This window comes from Chanos chanos, chromosome 5, assembly GCF_902362185.1.
Source record: "Chanos chanos chromosome 5, fChaCha1.1, whole genome shotgun sequence".
Classification (NCBI taxonomy): domain Eukaryota; kingdom Metazoa; phylum Chordata; class Actinopteri; order Gonorynchiformes; family Chanidae; genus Chanos; species Chanos chanos.
Window position 1 is genome coordinate 22,295,655 of NC_044499.1, and position 24,132 is coordinate 22,319,786.

General features: G+C 39.8%; 2 protein-coding genes across 2 annotated transcripts; one reads left to right on the plus strand and one right to left on the minus strand.

Annotated features, from left to right (window-relative positions):
* Positions 1-3,200: 3,200 nt before the first annotated feature.
* leprot (leptin receptor overlapping transcript) lies at positions 3,201-5,866 on the minus strand. The gene is made up of 4 exons (XM_030773757.1): positions 5,796-5,866; positions 5,140-5,215; positions 4,678-4,864; positions 3,201-4,111 (listed from the first exon to the last, which is right to left on the minus strand). Exons 1-4 carry the CDS (start codon positions 5,809-5,811, stop codon positions 3,995-3,997), a joined length of 396 nt encoding a protein of 131 aa, XP_030629617.1. The 5' UTR covers positions 5,812-5,866; the 3' UTR covers positions 3,201-3,994.
* Positions 5,867-8,007: 2,141 nt separating this feature from the next.
* On the plus strand, positions 8,008-23,228 carry LOC115811230 (tyrosine-protein kinase JAK1). The gene is made up of 24 exons (XM_030773347.1): positions 8,008-8,154; positions 9,113-9,318; positions 9,438-9,561; positions 10,078-10,207; positions 10,734-10,897; positions 11,201-11,528; positions 12,219-12,413; positions 12,669-12,826; positions 13,159-13,273; positions 13,981-14,179; positions 14,777-14,880; positions 15,284-15,430; positions 15,864-15,951; positions 16,407-16,534; positions 17,086-17,221; positions 17,654-17,805; positions 18,439-18,589; positions 19,158-19,252; positions 19,526-19,718; positions 20,134-20,258; positions 20,824-20,996; positions 21,373-21,490; positions 21,767-21,877; positions 22,158-23,228. Exons 2-24 carry the CDS (start codon positions 9,132-9,134, stop codon positions 22,269-22,271), a joined length of 3,435 nt encoding a protein of 1,144 aa, XP_030629207.1. The 5' UTR covers positions 8,008-8,154; positions 9,113-9,131; the 3' UTR covers positions 22,272-23,228.
* Positions 23,229-24,132: the final 904 nt, after the last annotated feature.

Genomic DNA, 24,132 nt, shown 5'->3' on the forward strand with positions numbered 1-24,132 from the left:
GCTTAATCAGATGTGAATTCAAATCGTTAAACCTCAGACAGATGGTTATAATATATAGCCTATGCTTCCTGTGACCTCATCACTCTAAACGATTTAAGTGATTAAGCTGGTGGAGGACTGGCTCTATCTGACGAGCTTGCTTTGTAAGATTCAGTTGCTGGTGCTGGAGCTTTAGCAAACATATTGTTTAAGAACTGAATAATTTGGCTAAATGATTGAATGACGTGCAAGAAAAGGTTTCCTGCCTGAGTAAACAATCAACAAGGCGTAATTTACACAGTTCCTGTCCTGAAAGCAAACGTTCCACTTATCCCATTGTGTCCAATTATCAGTCTGCATCTCTTGGTTGTAACCAAGGAGCTGCAGGCAAAGGACTGGATGGACTCACATGGAACCCTTTGACAGACAGTAATAACAACCAGAAGTAGTAGAAGCAGCACCATATGCTGCATCTCTAGGGTTTGTGTTCAAGGCCACACTTACCTGTCAAAAAATAAATAAATAAATAAATACAACGAAAAAGAAAGAAAAAAGAAAAAAAGCGGATTATCGCTAGTCCGTTTCCAGGCAACGGTTCTTCAAGTGCAGAGATCCAGTTCACTGGAGGGCTCCTCCTCTTCCCCACAACTTCTTCTGGTTCTTTGAATTAGACATAATTCTCTCTCTCTCTCTCTCTCTCCCTCTCCCTCTCACACACACACACACACACGTACACACCCCTTCACTATCTACTGCACACCAGAAAAAAAGCAGACCGTCAGATGATAATATTCCTCGGCTTCAATTGTAAATTATAAACGAGTTGAGAGGTTTTTGTGTCACTGAAGGATCTTTAAGTGTGCAAATGTGAAAAGGTCAAGAGGCGTCACCCTAATTCGGAGCAGGATAATAACATAAACATGTGTCAAATCGTCCATGAATAAATTACGTTTTTTTTCCTCCCGTAAGGCACTTGTAAGAGCTTGGGGCATTTATTGACTGTGAGGTAGCACATCAATGAGCTGATATGTCAGCTCAAGATGGCAGAGTCAAAATCTGTGATGTGTATCATTGTGGGAACACTATTTTTCCACTATTACGAAAAAAAAATTACATCTACAAGACAGGCAGGCCAACATCGCATTTCAAGCACCGGTTCTATGATAGTAAAATCTTAAAATTCAACTTATGTCAAAACCTGCCTCTTGCAACCTTTTGATTCAGTTGCTGAATATATTGGTTGTGAGTGTTAAACTTGATGTCAAAAATGCCATATTTCTTGAGAGACGTCTCTACCTGATGTCTCCATCATACTGCATTGTTCCTCCTCTTCCTTTTCATTGTTCTCAACGTGGACCTTGGCTGGTCTGATCTGTCTTAAAATAGAACTCACCAGGGTGGATCATTATCCAGCCACACCAGCCACGTTAAAGCCAGAATCTGGGGACGATTCATTTATTTACTTCACTCAAAAAAAAGAAAAAAAAAGGATTGAGCAGAGACCATTGCCTCTGACGAAGCCTGCATCTCAGCAGGACAGAGTGTTAGTGTCGAATAGCCTGCTCTTTGATTTTAGTTTTAATGTCTTTCTCTCTCTCTCTCTCTCTCTCTCTCTCTCTCTCTTTGCCTTTCTTTAACTGCAAGGCTTCCCTTTCAAGAGAAATAATGGTTCTGAATCTGTTATTAATATTTAAACTGGTTCTCAATTCATGCGACGAAAAACGTGAGATCAAAAGCCGATGGTTCATTAGAAAAGTCTCTTTCATAGACGTTATTAGTGTGAGTGAACAGCAGCTGAAAAACTTTAGGTAATAGACAGACGTGAAACTACTGTGATAATTACAGTTACATTTGCACTTTAGACTCACAATTCTAACATCTTAATCTAACTCCAGATTCCCAGATTTCATTTTCTTGGATCTCTTTGTGTGTGTACTATCAACGGTGAAGATGTAGTTCAGATACATCATGGCTGATCTCATACAGCTTATGCTTATAAAACAGCTGGAGAGAGAGAGGGGGAGAGAGAGAGGGGGAGAGAGAGAGAGAGAAAGAGGGAGACATGCACAATGCAGCAGGGTTCAGAAAAAGACAAGATGAGGGTTAATTGTGTTTGGGCACGCACACACTCTCACAAGCACAGAAGAGAAAGCAATTTCTCTGGGAAAAGTGATCAATATCCTTCAAGGGCCAAGGCTATGCTCTCCATCTGAACAGTATGATTTTTAACACAGAGACTTGTCTGCAACCAGTAACACTGATTTGTCTGACTCAAATAAATAAACAAAAGAGAGAGCACAATCCAAAATATACGGGCTTTAATTAATCGTAAGGTCCAAATATATAAGAGCTTAATCAAACTACAAATTAGACAGAGTCGTGTATAACAAATACAGACGTGTAAAATTGCTGTAGATTACAGACATATTAAAGTTATCAGAGAACAAACATTTCTTAACGGATGTGGTATTTTAATAAACCACACAGGCACGGAAAACTCGTAGGATGTTATTGTACATAATGGTTTAAATGTCAATTACTTTTGTGAATACAGAGCTTGTGTGTAATTGTTTCAAAGTGATAACTGTCAGCAATACAAAACTGTTAGAGTAGAGTCGAATTACGTAAAATAGAACTAAGTAGAATATACACAGAACATATGGATCAGACTAATAAAAACATTTTCAAGTGCATAGCTAATGATTCAAGGCTCCCAAACAAAAGTGGCTGAGTCTGCATAAAAAAAGAAAAACTTCTGTTGAATTCTACAGCTACCGTCAATTTTAAGGCAATACATGATGGAAACACATGAAAATTTCATAGACTCACATATAAAAAGTACATTTTTTTCAGAGCAAAAACAGCTTTGTTCCAAAAAAAGTCAAAAGAACACTTCAAATAAAGCACTTTGCCACACTCAAAATCAAAAGCCTTCAAATAAAAGGTGAGTCACAATTGAATTGAGCTGGAATGGCTTTCATCAGTGATGCTGCCTACAGCTCTTAGCCATACACTTACAGCAATTTAGTTGTTGTTGCTGGTTTCTTTTTTTTTTTTTTTCCCAGGCATGGGACTAAAGTTTGGATGCTGTATGATCAGTCTACTGATAGATGAGTCTGATGAATTTTGGTGACTGTAAACATTAACTAGAAAAAGTTAATTTCTTACAAGAAGATAGACTACCAACCTCCACATGTCTCATATATATATATATATATATAACACCCATAGAGATAGATATAGCAGGTTAAAGGGAAAACAGGTGAGAATTATACATATTTTTAACCAAACCAGGGGAACTGGTAACATTTTAAGATTAGATAAATAACCATACTTATATTACAAAGAGCAACAATGTGTCATCTGAAGGAACAAAAATAAATCCTAAAAATATATCCATTATGGGGCTCACATGTGAAAATGTACCATGCACACCCATACATTAATCTAAGGCCATTTCATTAATATGTAACCCATGGAATTATTTGAAAAAAACACACACACACACACCCCAATAGGCCACTTTTCTGAGAAACAGAGAAATAGATAGAGACTAGGAAACTTTTTGTAATGGTGATTGTAAGATAACGACAAGGTGACAGCTTTTTTCCCTTATAATGTATAGTGTATATTGTAGTGTATACTGTATGTCATGTGTGTAGTGCCCAGGTAAAGCCACTGTAACACCACTGTTAGCCACTGATGAAAGAATGGTATGAAATAGAGAGATGAGTGAAGGTGGACGGCCTGGCAAGGAGAAATCAATGACTGTTAACTACTTTCAAAACCCACCTTACTTTGTCACTATACCTCAGAGTTTTTTCAACTCACCTCATCCACCTGTTCCAGGTGCATCCTCTCATCAGCATTGGCACAGTAATGCTTGAGTGAATGGTTATGTTTGGTCTTAGTGTTTCACTATTGCACATTTTCCCCTCTCCACCCAAAAAGGTATATACATGTGGATTTTTATTCCCCTCTGTCTTCTCCCATTCCCGTGGACTCAATGGATGCTCTACCACTGTTCCCAACCAAACTCATCTCCACTTCCAAAGACCAAGAAGAATCCCAGGATGGTAAGAAAGATGGAGACATTGCCTGCCATTACCAGTCCACAGGCACCCCACTGAATCTGTGAAAGAGTTTCAATTCAACATCACAAACACTTTATTAAGGAACAGAACATGTGCAGCCAAGTTTACCAATAAAAAATACAGTCATCCTTTTACAGTGCTTAACTCCTTTGTGGTACGGAAACTATTAAATAAAAGTTAATATAGATCTATAGATCTATCTATATTACCTATACAAATACGAAAGTATCAGACATGTAGAACAATGGACTTATGACCTACAGACACAGTTGTCATCATTCGCATGCTCCATCATTCGATAAGCACCTTCTCACTGATTTGCTAAAAACCTTTGTCACGCACCTGCTTTAGAAACTTCCATATTTTACCATAGTTAAATGGTTGTTTTTCATTCTGCATATAAGTGTCATCAGAATACCAATCGCGACAGGGCAGGTGACTTTTTCCTGCTTGTTTTCACCATTGTAGAGGTAAGATGTAGCCTACCAACGATTTCTTCAGAAACGCACGCAACACAACTAGCTACATCTCCGTCCGAAAAAACTAGGGCACAACGACGACAAAAAAAAAGAAAAAGAAAAAGACAAGTCTAGATGGGGCTCACCAGAGATTTGCGGGCGAGGATTATAGGTAGGCCAAACGCCGATATAACGATACCGGTGGTGAAGAAGTACGCCAACTCCAGACACACGTTGCTAGCTGAATCACCGTAGTCCCCACACCTCCTTGCTATAACGTGTGGGAGGGGAGCGAGTATGTAGAAGAAAAGGACAAACAGTGGCCAGTATACCCTGGAATTGACAGAACAAGATTGGCTTCACATCTATAATTTTTAAACATAGTGACAAGAAACGTAAAACTTATTTTAAAATGTCAGAAGTTGTCTCTGGGCAGGTCCAACTGAAAACACAAAAAAGGTGTTGCGCAAAACCTTTCACTTTCTGTTTAATGAACCACACCTTGAATCTAGGTTATCGACTTTTCCATCTGCGCTCTGGGCATTGGTATTGTCACAAAGCACTCGCGTTTTCATAGTTGCTGTTTTTCTGATGTGTAGTGAACTTACCCATACTGTTCCAATGCACAGCCAAGAAGGAGAAATGTCAGTCCAACTGCACCACTAAAGGACAGCCCCACCAGTGCTGAAACAAGTGTGTGTGATTATAATTCGTGAAAATACAGCATGTAGTTTACAATGAGTTTTCCAACCACTTGGTCTTCTTTAACATGTTGCTACCCCCTATAGGGCACATCTAGGAGGTGCAAATATATGCGACATAAGCTGTTTCTATTAAGTCATATGAAAACTACTAACAGTAACAACCATAGGTTTGTCTAGGCACTTTTTTGATTTTAGTCAGAGCTATAAAATATTTATAATCAGTGACGTTATAGATATGTCGCTCGCATTTTGAGATTTTATTCACAGTATAGAAGAATATAGCCTACATCTTTTAAAGGCCTATCGAAACCCAAAAGCATATACTGTGTATTTGCACTAGCTATTCAAATCAAAGCAAAAGACAACTTAAAAATATCAGTCTAAAAAATAGGTCAGCGAGCGCAAAAACAATAGCGACGCAGAGTTTGTTTAGTCCAAAGTGACGACGCATGTCGCAGAAAGGTGAAACTCTCAGTGGGCTGTGTTTTCCCACTTCGGAATCAGTTCATTATTAGTTTAGTAATGTAGGTTCCAGTACACAAAATGACATAAAAGTTTACCTTTAATCCCCGCCATGTCTAGCAATCCTTTCTCTCGCTTTCCCTTCTTTGTGCCAAGTGCTCCTACTTTTACTTCCTATTTCCTTCTCTGTAGTGATGCCATTCGAGCGAGTTTCTTAAAGACACAGGAATATGAAAAGTTTTGAAAATCGGAGTTTCGGATTCAGGACTTTTCCTGGACATTTAATCAGAAAAATGTCATTTCTGCTCATGCATGTGACTGACATTGCTTAACCTGAAACTTATTACAGGATTTTTTTCCCAGTTGCCAAGTGTGCTTGTACGCATTAAAATCCAGAACCTAGGAATTGCCTGTTTGGTACTCTATCCAGTCCCGACTACCTTAAAATCTGTCTATGACTAATGTTTATGTAATGTAGGCTCATGTACCAGATTCACATATAAAAAGTATCATGAAGTACTTGCAAACTTCTCTCATGTGTAAACGACTATTCTTTAGCAACTCAGATTCAGTCAGGCGCAGACTGGCCATCGGGAAGTTCGGAATTTTTTCCCGGTGGCTCGGTCTTGTGAGGGTCGGTCTTTATTTCCCAACCCCGGCATTACATAGCCTATATACAGATATTCAATAATAGACGGATATTCAGAAATCTTCACTAAAATATTTTACTGCAGCGACACGGCTGGTGCAATCCGTAATAGCAGGTAGCAGTGTCCATTACCACTGAAAGTATGTAGTACTCGGGCAGTTAGTATCTATCCCTTGATAAAAGTATCTAGTACTCGTTGCCGAAACATGGATAGAAACCCGCGGCCGGCGGTGCAGAGAAGGTGCGCCAAAAAAAAAAAAAAAGAAAAAGAAAAAAAGCTAAAGGCTTTGCTGGCTGACGCCGCAAAGTGTGCTAAGATAACGGATTTATTTAAGCAGTCTACAGGTGACGATGATCACAGTGGCGAAGAGGCAGAAACATCAAAGGAGTGAGTAGGGAGCAGGTACTTTGTCATGCTTACATGCTATGTGCTGTGAACTATTATGATTAATTAGCATTAATTAGGTGTCATGTGATCATTACATTAATTCAAATTTGAATTTTTGCTTTCTGTACACGCAAACATGGGGAGGAAACCCTTAGAAAATTAGTTTAATCGTTTTACATATTAGCCTAACAATACAAATCAACAGATTGTGGGGTTTTTTTTTCGTCGATCGACAAACATGTTGTGTCAGTTCGAATTTGGTGTGTCAAATTGAGGCCGCTTGACAGCAAATTCCAAGGCTGCTTTTTGTTGCTGCCCCAGGATTAAGTTGTACCTACTGAATTGTATTCGCTGTGGTGCGTTGAACTGAATATTGTAAAATGCAGATGGTAAAACTACGCATGATTAAAAAAGAGCATCGATAATGATTTTGCTTCATTTACGATATCATTCATGGGAGCAGAAAATGCTTGCTCCTCCGCAAGTCCGCACAGATGATCGTGGTATGTTTTTTTTTTCTTTCATGTAGACACCTGCAGCTCCTTCTCGCGGGCTTTCACCATAGTCCTTTCATGTCTGAAAAATGTGGAGTGCATCAGGTGATATAAGAAACATAATATTTAGACAAGGGACAAGTGTCTTATTTTGTTAAGCCACATCTACTGTGTTGTGTCAGGTATAGTATTTAACACAATTTAATTTAAAATGCTAGCTTAAATTTCAGCAGGCAAGACATAGCCTATTTATTCTTCTATAAATATTTTTGTCTGTATTTTGTTTGGAAGGCGGCTAAAATCACGAATAAAATCACGAATTTCTTTTTCTCAGACCTGATCGCAAGAGTATGCCATAGTTATACAGATAATATTTTGCGATTTTCATTGGTTCATAGAGATTCGTACTCCGTGTTTATGTTTCTCAGTCAGGCCTGGTCTAATTATAGTTTACCTCATGTCGTGTGTATGTAACCTAAGTCTCGGACTCCCAGCGGTTCTGTGTCAGACCCCTGATACGAATTTCTTCAGAAATTTTGTCATTCGTGACGTGCGCCATTGACTACAAAGTCGATCGCTTAAAGTCCCGATTTAAAGGGCAAGTGTGTAAGAGAGAGAGTCGCGAATCGTGTGTAATGCCATGCGTACTGTGAATGCAACAGTTAAATCGAATTGACACTACTTGATCGATGTGTCAAAAAGCCAATCAGCCTCAGATGGGGAGTTGCTTACTGACACAGTTTACGAGAAGAACCACAGCGATTTGAAACAAGGAAGTAGACAGATACAAGGCATCAAGTCCGACTGGAAAATAATGGAAAGTATTGTCGCGCGCAAAATAACTCAACGAAAGTGTTCGTATGGTGCTCTTTTTGAGTAGATTGGAATGTGTGGCGTCTACATATGAGAATAAGTTGACATCAAAGGTAGGTTTTTTTTTTAAATTTATTCTGCTTCGTGAAGTGACAGGGATGAATAAATGGCAACGAAACATTGATCCTCAGGTCTGAGGGAAACGCTATGTGCGCAGGTCCCGTGTGAAAATAATTTAATCCAAGGACTTTTTTAAGATAACGTAGCGTTATCACACTTCTTAATATAGCATTGTAATATATTCTTTGTACCTTTTCGGTAAATGTTCGTGCGGACAGTTTTATAGTGTTTCAATGTTTGACTGTTTCATTTTTACTCAAGGAAGTATTCGTCTGCTAACCTGGGAACCCCCTCCTCCACTCAGTCGCGCTCTCTCTCTCTCGGACGTTGTTCCCCTTGTGTTTTCTAGGTGTCTACCATTTTTGCTTTTGATTTCCTTGCTCCGATGATCCTGTTTTAGATTTCTTACAAGAGCATTTGTCCACACATTGGTTTGGGCTGAAAAGACAAAAGCTCTCTCTCTCTTTCTCTCTCTCTCTCTCTCTCTCTCTCTGTCATCCTCCCTCAGTTTTTCTACTGTAAAATCTGTAATCTGTAAGCGAAGGGAACACAATGTTTTTTTCCTGTTCTATAGTTCACTCACTTATCAGTCACCGTATTATGATTTCCAATTAGTTAATGAATAATTCAATATGTGTGGGGGCTTCAATACATTTCAATACAGAACAAGTGTCACTAAAGACAGTACTCCTACTGAATAGGAGGATTTTTGTGATGTGAGTCATCATATACAGTTACCTCTGTGAAGGTATGTGGAGGACACTAACACTACTGAAACAATAGTGTAATTATGCCCTGTTATTGCCATTTACCTGATTTGGCTCTCAGACATTTGTCAGTTTGTTTTAGTTTAGGAAGATAAACTTACCCTGAATCCAGGAGACATGTCTAGTTCAGATGGAGAAATGAAATATAATGTTTCAACGTTCTGGGTTTGCTTTACTCCACCAGGAGCTCTGTGACATTGTGTATGGATGTGGAATTTGGCCAAGAAATGCTTGAGAAGATACTGAAAAAGAGGAGGACCCAGCTCTCGGTGCCAGGCGTAATGCAGGGTCTTGAAATTCACTTTTATTATGATGACATCTACCCACTGGTATACCTCAAAGGCCGCCACTCTGCGGAAGATTTGTGCACCGAGATTGCCAAGAAGTTTGGTGAGGACATTTGGTCAATAACAATGTTGAATAGTCTGATGTTTGTTTTAGATGTCTATTTTGTGGAAGCCATATTACATTGTTGACATAACAAAGAGGATGTTATTCTGTTTTGCCAGGTATATCTCCACTCTGTAACAGTCTGTTCGCCCTGTACAATGAGGACGATAAAATATGGTATCCTCCCAATCACATCTTTGAGATAAATGACGCAACTCCCTTAAAACTTCACTATCGCATGAGGTAACTCCACTGTGTGTGTGTGTGTGTGTGTGTATGCACGCACACACACATGTGTTTGTGCGTGACTGTGTTGAGTTTTCCTGTCCAGATAGTCCAGATTCTGTAGAATTTCCTATTACAAATACATGTCACGGTGTAACAAGCATCTGCATCCTTATACAATGTAACTAACAAGATTGTCTAAACACCAGTTTTGCTCACTTGTTGGTGGAGCAAGTTCGATTCTCAGAAGCCATAATTCCAAGGAACGTTCACACTTACTTTCAGATGATTGTGATTAAGAAAGTCTCTCCATACGTTTCTAAATTCCTTCATGTTAGCAGAATGCAATAAAATATTCTCAAGAATATTTCCAAGGATCTGGCGTTTAAATGACACCCAGAGTACCACATGTTACCATTTACGGCCAGGAGAAACCACATTAAGTCCAGCAGAAATTCTGACTGAAAGTTGATGCTTGATTCTTATGTACTGAAAAGGAAGCAGAATACAGATTGTTTTTTCTTTGCGCCATAGGTTTTACTTCGCCAACTGGCATGGAACGAATAAGAACATTCCAGCTGTGTGGAGGCGCACGCTGAAACGGAATGGGTCACACGGCACAGCCCTTCTGGACGTTGCTTCGCTGGCTTACCTTTACGAACAGGTATGGTGCCCTGATATAAGAAACAAATAGAGAAACCCCAGTCTTAGAAGATGTGACAGCTGAATTGCCGCTACACATTCTCCGGTCAAGACACCTTTTTAGAGTCTTTGATAGCAATCTAGTCCAGAAAAACAATCTGCGACACATTCCTATGTGTTCCGGAGTGTATTAAACAACATTTGAAGATAGCGATTTCAAACTCGGGTGGAATGATTTTGCTCTGAATGTTTACTTCCGAAGAAGTCCAAAAGATTCAAAACTTCAGTCATTACAACACATGCAATACAAACCAAGTGGTGTATGCTGTTTATTACAACTCATAATTCTCTACACAACAGTGAGGATTAAATCTCTTGGTCTAGACCTAACTGAATATGTTCAGAAAACCAGACTTTGATTTGAAGTTCCAATATAGTCTAAAGATATTCACACCAATTTTATTGAACAAATTTCGATAGGTGAGGATATCATGGATTCACTGCTGCTGTTTGTGTGTGTGTATGTGTGTGTGTGTGTGTGTGTACAGTGTCAGTATGACTTTGTAAAAGGCCATGCTCCAGTGAGAAACACCACGAATGAAGATGACATCCAGCAGATAGAAAATGAGTGTTTGGGCATGGCCGTCATGGCTATCTCACATCAGGCTATGCTGAGAGATCTGCCCATCCAGAAGATATCCAAGAAAAACAGGTGGCCAATTCCTTAAAAAAAAACATTGACCATACTTATATGTGAATATTTGCAGAAAAATGTTATGTCGATTGGTCCAATATGTAGAAACCAGAGTAGCCGCTGTTCATGTAACGATTAACTGAAACGTACGCTGACTTTTGCACTCAATGATGATTGTCCATCAGACCCACAGTAAAGTGAATCTGTTGTCTTAGCACTGGGTGACATAATGAATATGGAGTCCTAAGTCTGTACTGGACTGCAATAAGAAAACTTACCGTAACTTACTGTAGTTTCCGCTTATGTTGTGTCATGTCGCAGGTATAAGAACTGCATTCCTAAGAATATGAAAGACGACATCAGCCACAGGAGTATTCTCACGCGCCAGCGGATTTCCATTGTCTTCAGACGCTTTCTGAAGGAGTTCAACAGCAGGACCATCCAGGGTAACAACGTGACCCCGCATGACTTGAAGGTCAAGTACATCTCCACGATGGAAACTCTGACCCAGCACTTTGGTTCTGAGCTCTTTGAGCCCAATTCTCTCTATGTACTGGACAGTGAGGGGACACACAGTGGAACGGCCGGGCCATTCCAGGTGCTCGTGTCGGGGAACTTTGGTATTAAGTGGCGCAAAAAACCTTCAGAGGTGAGAAGAGAGTGAACGCTTTCTTCATGTCGACAAAGTAGCTTTTGACAGAGCAGTTTAGTCTTTCACTGTGACACCGAGTCTTTAAATCGCGCAAAAAATTTTGGTTTCTACCATTTAGTGTGAAGTGGTCAAATGCTAGCTGACCACAGACAAGAGTCAAATGTGTAATTAGAAACTTTGGATTGACTGAGGATACCTCTACACTTTCACATGGTTTCCTTTGCTGGTTTGCTCGTGTCTTGATTCATTGTTCTTAGAGGCTCTGATGGGTGGTAGTGGTGTGATGGTGATAGTATGAAACCCAGAGAAGCATCTAGCATTATAGCAGAGAATGCAGAATATAGAAGACTCTTGGTATTGTTACTGGTATTTCTCCAGTTTACAGTTTACAACTTTTCAGGTCTAAAGTCGCAAATACCAAGGAAAGGAAAGGGAAGGAAAAGGAAGAGAAGAAAAGATAAAGGGAAGGAAGGGGAAAGAAATGAAAAGAAGGAAGGAAAAGTGAAGCGTCCTAAAAATTGGCTGTACTAAGCATTGATTTATATGACAGACTTGAATTCACAGACTCAGAGCAGGTGGTTAACCCAACTTATGACTTAGTTGGACGAATTACTCTGCTCATGTACCCAGAGTGGATTATTTATTTATTTATTTGTTTGTTTGTTGTTTGCTTTTTGTTTTAAAAAGACCCCTGTTTCAGCATCAGACATCCAAGGGAGGAACAGGTCTCAGAGGAGGAACAGAAGTGGTTGGCAGGGTCAACAGCTGACAAACAGCGCAAGAAATGACGACTGGACTGTATTTGCCGATTTCCACGAGATTACTCACATTGTTATCAGAGATTCTGTGGTCACGGTTTTCAAACAAGACAACAACAAAATGGTAAGAAGTTTCATTGTGAGAAGTAACAGTTTGTTTGGGAACAACAAATGCTTTATTAATGCAAGCTATGGCAAAAAAATGTATATTAGAAGCCCCCATAATTGTAACTAGCGAATCTTTCTAACTTACAGATCAGTTACCTGTAATATTAGCCTTGTCATATTATATCATATTTATCCTATATAAATTCCTTATATGTAGAGTGATCGCTCTTATTTTTGTTTGATTTTGTGTCTTGGGCTTTTTTTTATCCAGGAGCTGAAACTGTCAAAGGAGGCACAGCCCTTGTCCTTTGCCAGCCTGGTGGATGGTTTTTTCAGGCTGACTGTAGATGCGCATCACTTCCTGTGCACAGACGTGGCACCTAACTCTGTAGAGATTAAGTTGCGTGATGGCTGTCACGGTCCAATAAGGTAAGAACTTTTGGGAGCAGAAGAAAAATGCTGACCAGCAAAGAGCTGAAAAAAAAATAAACTGTCAAATAAATAAATATGTCAAAGAATGGGATGGAGAATAATGGCAAATTACACTACTGACCTGAACATTATATGTAGGTTCTTCTCTTTCATATGACACCTCAACTGTTAGCACTTTATTCCTTTTTTGTTGTTGTTGTTGTTGGCTGACATGCCAAAGCCCAGTGCACAAACATGCATGAATGTTTGCAACTGCTAAAAAAAGGAAAAAAAAGATGAAATGAAATTGCTCTCCGAGGCTAACGTAACCTGGTTTCCTTCATCTCCAGCACTGATTACGCCATGCACAAGCTGAGACAGGAGGGCAATGAGGTGGGCATGTACGTTCTCCGCTGGAGCAGCGCCGAATACGACCACATCCTCCTCACTGTCATCTGTGAAGAGGTACAGTTGCCGTCAGATAGCACGTCAGATAGACTAGCGTGCCAGAGCACAAGCGTAACCTCAAAGGTGACAGCAAAGTGAGCTGCAGAGACACATAGCAATGTGCAGAAACAACAACATAAAAGAAAGGAGTTTTGAGTGAAAGTCAAACTCCTGAATGTGTATGGGGTTTTTTTTATGTAGCTGAGGATCATACTTTATCAAAAAAAACCTCTCAAAAATGTGAGGCTATATCACTTTATTTTCCTATAGTTTTCTAAGTGTTGTTTGTAAACGCACTGATGCTTCCAGCGGTAGCACGGTATTGCGTAATGTTTGTTATTGAGGGATGAGGTTGTCTGTCGTGAGAGTTTGTCTATCTCTGATGCCAATGCAGAATGTCAACACTTCAGCACTTTCAAAACAGCAATGACGTAACAGACAGGTTATCAGTACACATACATAAATGCTATCTATTAATGTATTTTAAAGATAAATGTCTGACTCCTGGAATCGTTTCATATATTCTTATTTAAAAATATGTTAAAATTTAGAAAACAGATTTTACACTTTGTTGGGAAACCTTTTCTTTTGGCTGGTTTGGATGACACAGAGTAAAACATGACATCTGACAGGTAAAACAGTCCTTTGGATGATTTGTTCTTAAATGTTTTTGTGCATTTCCTGTCCTGGTTCATGATCATGTACCCTCCTTTTGTTTGTTACAGAGAGATGCGTATGGATCCGAGCTCACAAAGAGTTTCAAGAACTTCCAAATCAAGGCGTGTGCGGACGGCTATCGTCTGTGCGGCACAGATATACTGCAGCCAACCCTTAAGGCTCTGACGGATTACCTGTCCGGACAGTGCCTCAGATCGGATCATGTGAGCCTGCGACTCTCCAGAGGCTGTCCACCCCAGCCCCGAGGTGCCAGGAGAACACACAGTGCCACCACTAACACCCCCCCCCCCCCCCCCCACACACACAGACTAGACCACTACGTAATAGCATCACAGGAATACAGATTTGGTTTTGCTCATTTTATCAGTTAGGTTTCTAAATTAAATTAAGTTAATTATGGTACAGAATTCTAAGATTGTAAGGATGAATTTGTGATGAATACCTTTCTTGTGTTCAGGTGTATGAATCATAAAAATCAAACAAATAAGTATGTACATACATACATACATATTTATGCGTGTGTGTGTGTGTGTGTGTGTGTGTATGTGTATACATATATGTGTAATTTATATATATATGTATGTATGTATATATACACAAACACACACACACACACATATATATACATATATGTATGTATGAGAGAGTGAAATATTTCATAATGTACATTAAAAAAATTCAGTAATATATATAAAACTCCTTTTTTGTATTTCCCACCAAAGTATTGAGATTGGAGGACATTTAAAACACGTACCGCATTAATACATTCAGTGAGAATTCCTGGTAGGTTTGAATAGGAGCATAGTGCTGTATACACAAACCGAATCCCTCTCTTTGTTTCAGAGGCCTCCAACCTGCTGGTGGTGACAAGACCAGACGCGGCTTCACCTCCTCCCCCAGACTGCCATGTTATCTTTCACAGAATTCACAGTGAAGACATAATTCAGGTGTGTGTGTGTGCGTGTGTGTGTGTGTGGGTGGGTGACTTAAACGGCATCAGTTCCCACATCTGTGCAGTTCATGTTAATCCCACTTTATGGAGGGTACAGCTGTTGCCTGATCAAGAGTTGGGTATGTATTAGTCACTGTGCAGGTGTTGTTAGACTAACAATGTTAAGTGGAAGTCCCACTCATACACTTACTAAGTCTTAACAGTGCTTGCATATGTCTGCTAATCTCGCAGGCAGGACATGTAGACAGTGTAGAGGAATGCTGGGCTATGGATGACAGGATTAATCTTGGTTAAAACACTGACAGTCTGCTGATGGCTAATGTGTTGAACAGCTACCACTAGCAAATGTTAGCTAATGCCTTCATACACTTTCTGTTGTGGGTTTACCTGTGACACAGATGGAGCACCTGGGGCATGGCACCCGTACCAATATCTATGCGGGCATGCTGAGGGTCAGGAGTGAGGATGAAGAGTATCCAGGGGAGAGAGAGTCTCCTCAGCAGGTGAAGGTGGTGCTGAAGGTGCTTGGGGCCGGACACATTTCTGTGAGTGCAAGCCTCATCCTTTCTGACACGTTCCCAAAATACACGCACCCGCACCGTTTACTCCTTTATGTTCCTTCTTAAAGAGCCCTGCCCTTATGGTCTTCCCCCAACGTTTTAAAGTGAAATGAAATTTAATAGACCCTCTATCCACGGTATGTTGTAATGTGCCTTGTATGCCAATAAGAGCAATATCCACAAATCTTGCAGTGAGTAAGAAGACCAAAGGGGAAAACGTGATTGTACGTAATGTCTTGTTGGATGTGTTCATTTTCAGACATATCTCGAGCTGTAAAACCTTGCCCATGGCAGCAATATATAAATAAAATAAAATCAATGAACTCTCCACCCCCACCCCCCCCCCCCCCCTCGCTGTCTCTCTCTCTCTCTCTCTCTCTCTCTCTCTCTCTCTCTCTTTCTTTCTTTTTCTTTGTAGGCATTCCTGGAGACAGTCAGCATGATGCGTCAAGTCTCCCATAAACATATAGCTCTGCTGTATGGGATTTGTGTGCGTAACATGGACAGTGAGTGAACTCCTTTCCCTTTTTAAAACGGATGCCTATCAGTATTATGTACAGCTGTCTTTATCAGACTTCTCTCACAGTAAACACAATGCACACTGATTATCAGACATTCAGAGCGGGGATCTTATCTAAAACATGCCCTCATGCATTTTAGCTATAAAGTGGACATTAATAACATGGACAGTTACATTTACATATGAAAGAATTCTGCAAGCGTCTATGAGAAAATAATTGTTTTGTGCATGCAGGTCTACCCACTAGCACATAAAAAATGACTAGTTCAGATGATACAGCATTGTGACATTCGTTATACAGGGTCATGACTCTCAAGCGCTGTTTTTGCAGATGTGGGTGGAAAAGTAAATATGCTAGTTCCAGTGTAGTCTATGATAACTGGTTTAGCAGCTGATAATTGTGAAAATGATGCTATCTGTGTGACGATGTTTTCCTGTCAGCTATCATGGTGGAGGAGTTTGTACATCACGGTCCGCTGGATCTCTTCATGCGTAACCATCACTTGTGTCTCACTCCTTCCTGGAAATTTCAGGTTGCTAAACAGTTAGCAAGTGCTCTCAGCTATCTGGTAAGAAGATCACCATGAACAGTTACTTACGTTTGAGCAAATGTATCATATTAGAATGTCTTGATACTTTTCCTTTCACATATCTGTTTTTTTTTTTGTTTTGTTTTTTTTTTTTTGCAAAAGAACTAGTTCTGGTGCACCAGTGTATGAGATGGCTCCGATACACTTCTGAGTTGCAAATATTACAATTTACAGTAACGTATTAGATAAAATGACAGTACAATGTACGCAAATTTTTGTTGCCGATATAAATTTTGTAAGGGTAGGAGGGCAGTCCTTCTTCGTAAATGCAATAGGATGTGTATGGTTTTGCTGCAATCCAGCGCTGGAAGACAGTTTGGCTAATCCAGGGCTTCAGAGATTGAGGTGTGCCACATTAGGTCAGAAATAAAATCCTGTAGGATTAGGATTACCCAAGGTTAGGTAGTCTACCTATCCTTTTTTTGTTACATCCGCCTCTGTTTGAATCTCTTTTAATCCGGACATCTTTTCGCCACTTCTTGATGTATCAGAGTAAGACAGAAAACAGTTTGTATTTCTATGGCCATTAGGAGGATAAGAAGCTGGTCCATGGGTATGTGTGTACCAAGAACATTCTGTTGGCCAGAGATGGCATGGATAACGAAAGTGCCCCCTTCATCAAACTGAGTGACCCGGGTCTGCCCATCACCGTGCTCTGCAGAGAGGGTAATGTCTTTAATTTAACGTCTTTGATTTAACATCTTTACAGCTGTTCATCTCTGCATACCTATGCACAGACCGAGGGTGTAATTTCACCATGACAATTCAAATGTTCATCAGAGGAAATGGGAGTACTCTGGTGAAAAAGTGCAACTGCCGGAACCACCGCAAAATGTCTCATCTGTCCAAATGAGACTTCAAATATACAATCGTGGCCAAAACCACCTCCGGTTATCATTGCGTTGGTCCAGGACTCAATGCTTTTCACTGGACACATCAGCGATGCATTGTCAGTTTTTGAAATTTGAACTCACAACCCCCTGAAATTACCCAGCCACTTGTCTCACCTCCTATGTTGTTACCGCCCCCTGCTGTCATCCAAGTGCATCGACTGCAGAATGACATAATCTGGTTTGTGTCTCCCATGTCTCCCTGTAGAGTGTATTGACAGGATCCCTTGGATTGCTCCGGAATGTGTGAAGGATCCCAGAGCCTTGAGCATTGCAGCAGACAAATGGGCATTTGGGACAACCCTGTGGGAGATCTGTCACAACGGAGAGGTGCCACTCCACGGCAAAAAACTCACTGAGGTAGGGATGGGCTTTCCCTTTCTCCCAGAATGGTTAAATGTAAATCTTCCTTTTTTGACGACATTATGCAATCATAATTCAGAGTCAGAGTCTTTTCATCTCAGGATTCTGTTGATCTGGGCTGAAAAACCTCCATATCTGAAAGTCTTAACACGATGCAGTTTGTCTTGCCTGGCTAGAAGTTAAACTAGCAATGGGTACAATTACCTTGGATAGGATCACTTTTTTAGGAGGTTTAATGGATGTGCTCACTGGTCACAGAAAATGCTTGTAATGCTGAACTCAAAGACAAATGCTAATGGTTTGTTGGCTGTTGTCATCTCTACAGCTCTCTGCGGCTAAATATTATATCTCATATAACATTATATCTCACATAAACGTTATATTGACATATGGTAAAATATCTGCTATAAGAACAATAACAGCAGTAATAAAAATACCTGCTGAGTTTGTGAGGTTAAGCTGCAAGTGGCATTTTGGAACACATTTAAAACTCATGTTGAGTTAGAATACAGCTAGTCAGATTGGAAGTCTGAAGTGGGTTTCCTGTCTTTAGTACTGTGGTCATCAGACTGTAATCCAACTGCCACCTGATCTATTTTTTTTTGTTGTTGTTCTCTGCCTTGTGAGCAGAAGGAGAGGTTTTACGAGGCTGAGTGTGCCCTGGTGACTCCAGACAGCAGTGAGCTGGCTGATTTTATCACCCAGTGCATGAACTATGACCCCAGGAAGAGACTGTTTTTCAGGGCCATCGTGAGAGACTTGGACCGACTGGAAGAGCAGAGTAAGAATGCACCAGATTAGCCAGCAACATGTCTCTTTACCCCATTAACCTGCCTCTTTACACAAGCAACCTGTCTCTTTACACAGAATGACCTGATGTTGTCAAGACAATAGGCCATTCGTCAGGTTAGGTAGCCCCCTTTCTGTTGGCTCTGTTGTTCCCATAAACACCTGAGTCAGTTCAGCCAGGGCCTACAGAGGAGATCTGTAATTAGAGTTACTGGTGTGTTTGGTTAAGGTGGCACCAGAAGGAGAGCTGTCAATTGGAGGAGTGTCTGCAGTAGCTGTTGTGAAATTTGATGGCAAGAAATCACCTTAAATGTATTGTTTCATGTCAGATGAAGATTCCTCTGGAAACAATGTGCTGCAGCTTATTAAGTGAAGTCCAGAAAATCACATATATACTGTAGCTGCCCATTCACAAAAAGGGAGAGAATAGAATAGAGTTATTATGCTACTGAGAGCTGTCATCTTCTTGTTACTGATGGGAGTCAGAGTGTTTTGAATGATGTCACCGTTTCTTCTTCTTTTTTTTCCCTTTTTTGTCTCTTTCGTTCTAATTCCTACAGATCCAGTGATGGTGACCAGTACCCTTCCCACTCAGGAAGTGGATCCAACCATTTTTGAGAGAAGATTCCTCAAGAAAGTCCGAGATCTGGGAGAGGTATGGGACGGTCTTAAACCTAATCGTTTTCACTGTTTCTTTATGCATAGACACGTTTTCCCAGTCATTCACATTTCAGTCCATTTGTACATACCTGTCAACTGAGAGGTTGGAACACATGGTGTCATCAAACGCCCCATAGCGAAATGTTAGTTTGTACATATCTGACTTACCTATCTCAGTCAACATACTGTAGTCAGAGCAGTGACTGTGCTTTTTGGTTATTGAAGGTCTGTATGCCGTGTGTGTATGTGTGTAACTCTGTCACCACAGGGCCACTTTGGGAAGGTGGAGCTGTGTCTGTACGATCCCCACGGTGATCAGACAGGTGATCTGGTGGCTGTGAAGTCACTTAAATCTGAGAGCGACGGGCTGGAAAGCAACAACCTGAGGAGAGAGATCAACACCATGAGAGAGCTCTACCACAACAACATTGTCAAATATAAAGGAATGTGCAACGAGGAGGGTGAGAGGACACGCACGCACTCACTCACACACCCACACACACCCACACACACTCACACACACACACACACACTTGCACACACACACACACGCACACACACACACTCGCACACACACACACTCACACACACGCGCGCACACACTCACACACACACACACACACACACACTGTCTCACACTCACACACGCATGCACATGCACGCACTCACACACACAAACACACACACACAATGTGTACACAGTGCACATATTTGTTTAGACACCGTCTAAGATCTTTAAATATGTTTATCTTTGGTAATATCTCACTTAGAAGTTTCCTTTCAGTGAGACTCACGGTCTCAGTCTACAGTACATACACTCACATAAATCTCTCACAGCGTTTTGAAACCATGTTCCATCTCCTCTGTGTTTGTCAGGGGGAAGAACCATTAAACTGATCATGGAGTACCTGCCCTTAGGCAGTCTGAAAGAGTTTCTCCCCAGGAACAAGCCTCAAATAGACCTGAAGAGACTGCTACTCTATGCTGTTCAAATATGCCGGGTAACAGAAGCTGCCTTCCATAGGCCTTGATTTAACCAACAAATCTCTTTGGCAGTGTTTGGTCTAAACCACGATTACATTATAGATTTTTCATGTGCATGTTAATATGCATGAATATTGTTTAGAAACCTGGATTTAAGCAACACTGTCTTTACTTGCAAAATGTTTAAGAAAGGTGATATTAATACTGCATAAGAATTGCTCTTATTAAACAACAATAAAGACATTCACCTTTTATAACAGTTTATTCATAATCATTCCTAATGTTTTATACTGTGGTTAGAAATCGGTCCTGTGTTTCATGTTGAAGGATGAGGGGTACTGTGAAACACATACAAAGAAATGACCATATATCATTTTTCTCTGGCACATAGTGTAGTTTCTTTCAAAAAATCTTTTTGGAGGTATGTGACATTTCCTTAGCTAAAATGAGAGAACATAGTATCCATCACAAAACCGTTATTTTGTTTCTGTTTACTGTTTTATTAGTTGTTATTTTTGTTTTGTGGAAATCTGTGTAATTGTTTCAGGGGGTCATTTAATCTGTCATTATGTGTCCCCACAGGGTATGGATTACCTGGGATCCCAAAACTACATCCACAGAGATCTGGCAGCCCGTAACGTGTTGATGGAGAATGAGAGCTTGGTGAAGATCGGAGATTTTGGCCTGACCAAGAGCATCAAAGAAAACGAGGATTATTACAGAATGAGGGAAGAGCAGGACAGCCCTGTCTACTGGTGAGTTTCCAGACACTGTAACACTAGACTACTCCAACAGTGAATATGATGTCAAAGCAACTGTCATACCATAGTGGTCAGACACCGAATAATGGTGTGTCTGGTACTTTTGGTTTGTGAAACTGCAAAATATAACAAAGTACTTACAGTATGTATCTAACCCTTCTCGTTTTTGGGAATCTGCATTGCCTACTGAAGCAGCAGCTGTTCCTAAATTCCAGCATTTGATCTTGTACATGGTTATGCTTAATTTCTTTAATTGTCCTGTACTTGGGTTATGGATTATGATCAGACTAGGGAAAGCTGAAGTAACTTAAGCTTCCTACGCTGTGCCTATCAAACATTGAGATGACTACCTGTGTACACATGTGTGCAGGTACGCTCCTGAATGCCTTATTCACCGCAAGTTTTACAAGGCCTCCGATGTGTGGTCCTTTGGCGTGACACTGTACGAGCTTATGACCTACTGTGAGCGGAAAAGCAGCCCGCCCGAGGTCAGTGCATCAGGCTTTGAACTTTGACCCTTTGACATGGGTCATTTGATTAATTTGATTAATTCATCAAGTCCTTTCCAGTCGCAATGGACAATGATCTTTGTCTACTTCTTTCAGAATTGTTGAGTATGCCCTGTTCTGATATTAATGTCTGTTGTTTGAGAACTGAGTTTGGATTGCTGACAGTAAATTTTGGCATAGATTAGGAAAGCGTTGGTAAGCTTCTGTAATTGAAAGCAGAAGGGGAAGCACCCTGACTTGTTTGTTTGTGCACAGATTTTCTTGAACATGATTGGTCGATCCCAAGGTCAGATGACCATGACCAAACTGGTGAAAGCTCTAGAGGATGGTTGGAGGCTGCCACACCCAACCTACTGTCCAGATGTGGTAAGGTCCACTTTTACTGACAGTGGTTAGAGACCCTACTGAAATGCTTTCACATATAGAAATTCTTAACAGGTTTAGAAACTGTAAAAACAAAATAAAAGAAAACAAAAAAAACACTACAAGAACTTTTTGTTTCGTAAAATTAAAAATATCATGAGAGAAATAGTTCTTTGTAGATCTCAAGGTACAAAGAAATATTTAATGTTTACTTATTTTCAAGGACACCCCCCTCCCTCTTTGTTTTTGACCCTGTCTCCATTCTTTTTCCATGGGATTACAGGTTTATGCACAAATGCAGAAGTGCTGGAGAAAGGCTCCTGAGGATAGGGTGGAGTTCAAAAGCCTTATTCAAGTGTTTGAGGACCTCATCTCCAAAGAAGAATTCCTATTTTAAACTCTCTGGAAAAGGCTCAAACTGATGGTGTTTTTCTCCGTGAGCCCTAAACATTCACACAGGATCCCATCAGCCGTGACAAAAGAGGTTAAAGAGATAGCAGCATGAGACAAATGTTATTTGAATAATATTGAGTGACATGAGCTATAGACACTGCTTAGCAGAGTATTTTGGGGCTGAAATTGATATTGTTGCAACTCATCTGTTAGAACCAAGCTATAACTATAGCCTTCTCCTAAGGGTGCGTTCATGCCTTTGGTTTTTGTGGGAAGCATAAATTTTTCTCTTGTTACTCTGATGAGCCATCAAATGCTGTGATAACATGCTTGTGAGAAGACATTTCAGTAATAATGCAGAGACGTGTATCTGGGATATTTTAACATAAGAGGCAGTACAAATGACAATATATTTTTTAATCACTATTATGATTATTTAGCAGATGCTCTTATCCAGGGAAACTTATGAATTTTCTATCAAATTACACCTTTCATTCTTATTTTTATACACTTAACGGTTATTGTTATGTTGTCTTGCAGTTAAAAAATGTTTGTTTTTATTTCTAGTAGTTGTAGTGTGTGGAGTTAAATGTCTTTAAGTGCAGTAGGGCAGAGTTTGAAAGCAAGAATATTATAATTATGAAAGAGAGAGAGACAGAGAGAGAGAGCACACTGCCAGGCATAAGGAAATGATAATGTTCTGTGGTTTCTCTCATTCTTCAGGAATGCAGAAGCAGAGCAAGGTTCAGTGCAATAAAGACCACAATAGTCATTTTTAATGAAAATGTCGTTCACATATAAGAGCTTCCTCTGTAAATACGACTGACCATGAAATGAACGTGTTCAGCTGTACTTCAGAGGAGCTTAACATGTATGAATATGTATAACTTTAACTTACGCTCCCTACATTTAAAAAAAAAAAACAACAAAAAAAAACAACTAATAAAGATCTGTGTACAAAATTCCCACACTTATCTTCAAATGGTTATTATGCTCAGTTTCAATATGATTAATGTGTACTGTTTATCATATTAATTAGTCATAGTACAGCTATGACTAAAAGTAAATGGCAGTTGATTGAAAAAGGAACCATCTGATGTACAATGTCTGGTTATTTTTCTAGTTATTCTTCAGCTCCCGTTCCTCTCAGGTCTCACCATGATTAATCGATTAATCACTGTCTGTTACGGTTAAGAATCTGGAATAAATGATTAAAAATGTTTGCATTTAGTAAATGCTTTGTTGTATTATAGACTAGTTGTCATCTGTTTTAATTGAACGGGAAGAAAAGAGGTCAGGAATGCTCTGCTGGAATTTGCTTGTCTGCTATGTCTTGCTCTTTAAGGGCCATTATGGAGTTTTTAGCTCCAGGATTACTAAGGAGCAAAGGAGCATTCATGCCTGTTGTGGGTGTACCTTTGCTCCATTCACACTAAACCTATTCAAATTTATCATTTAAAAGTGCTTTAAAAGCATGGTCCCATTCATTTAAATGCTTTTTATTCTTGCTAATTTTCTAGGAATTCAACATCCCTGATATTTAAAATACATCATTCTAATAATGTATTCCTATTGATCAGTATAATATTTCATTTATCCTTCATTTATATGACATTGATATAGATATATTTTATGTTCCTAGGATTGGCCTTATGCCAGAAATATCTGCTATTTCAGCATTTAGCTGATTTGATTTGATTGGATTTCCATTCTGCTTTGTAGCCAATATACTTAATTTTTCAGATGGAACAAAAATGCTAAAAATATGTTGAATTTTTTTCCATGTTTGTTCCACTTCATATGGTTTATAAAGACTAAATAAATTAATAAATTCAAATGATTCTGTTAAACTTGTGGAACATCCC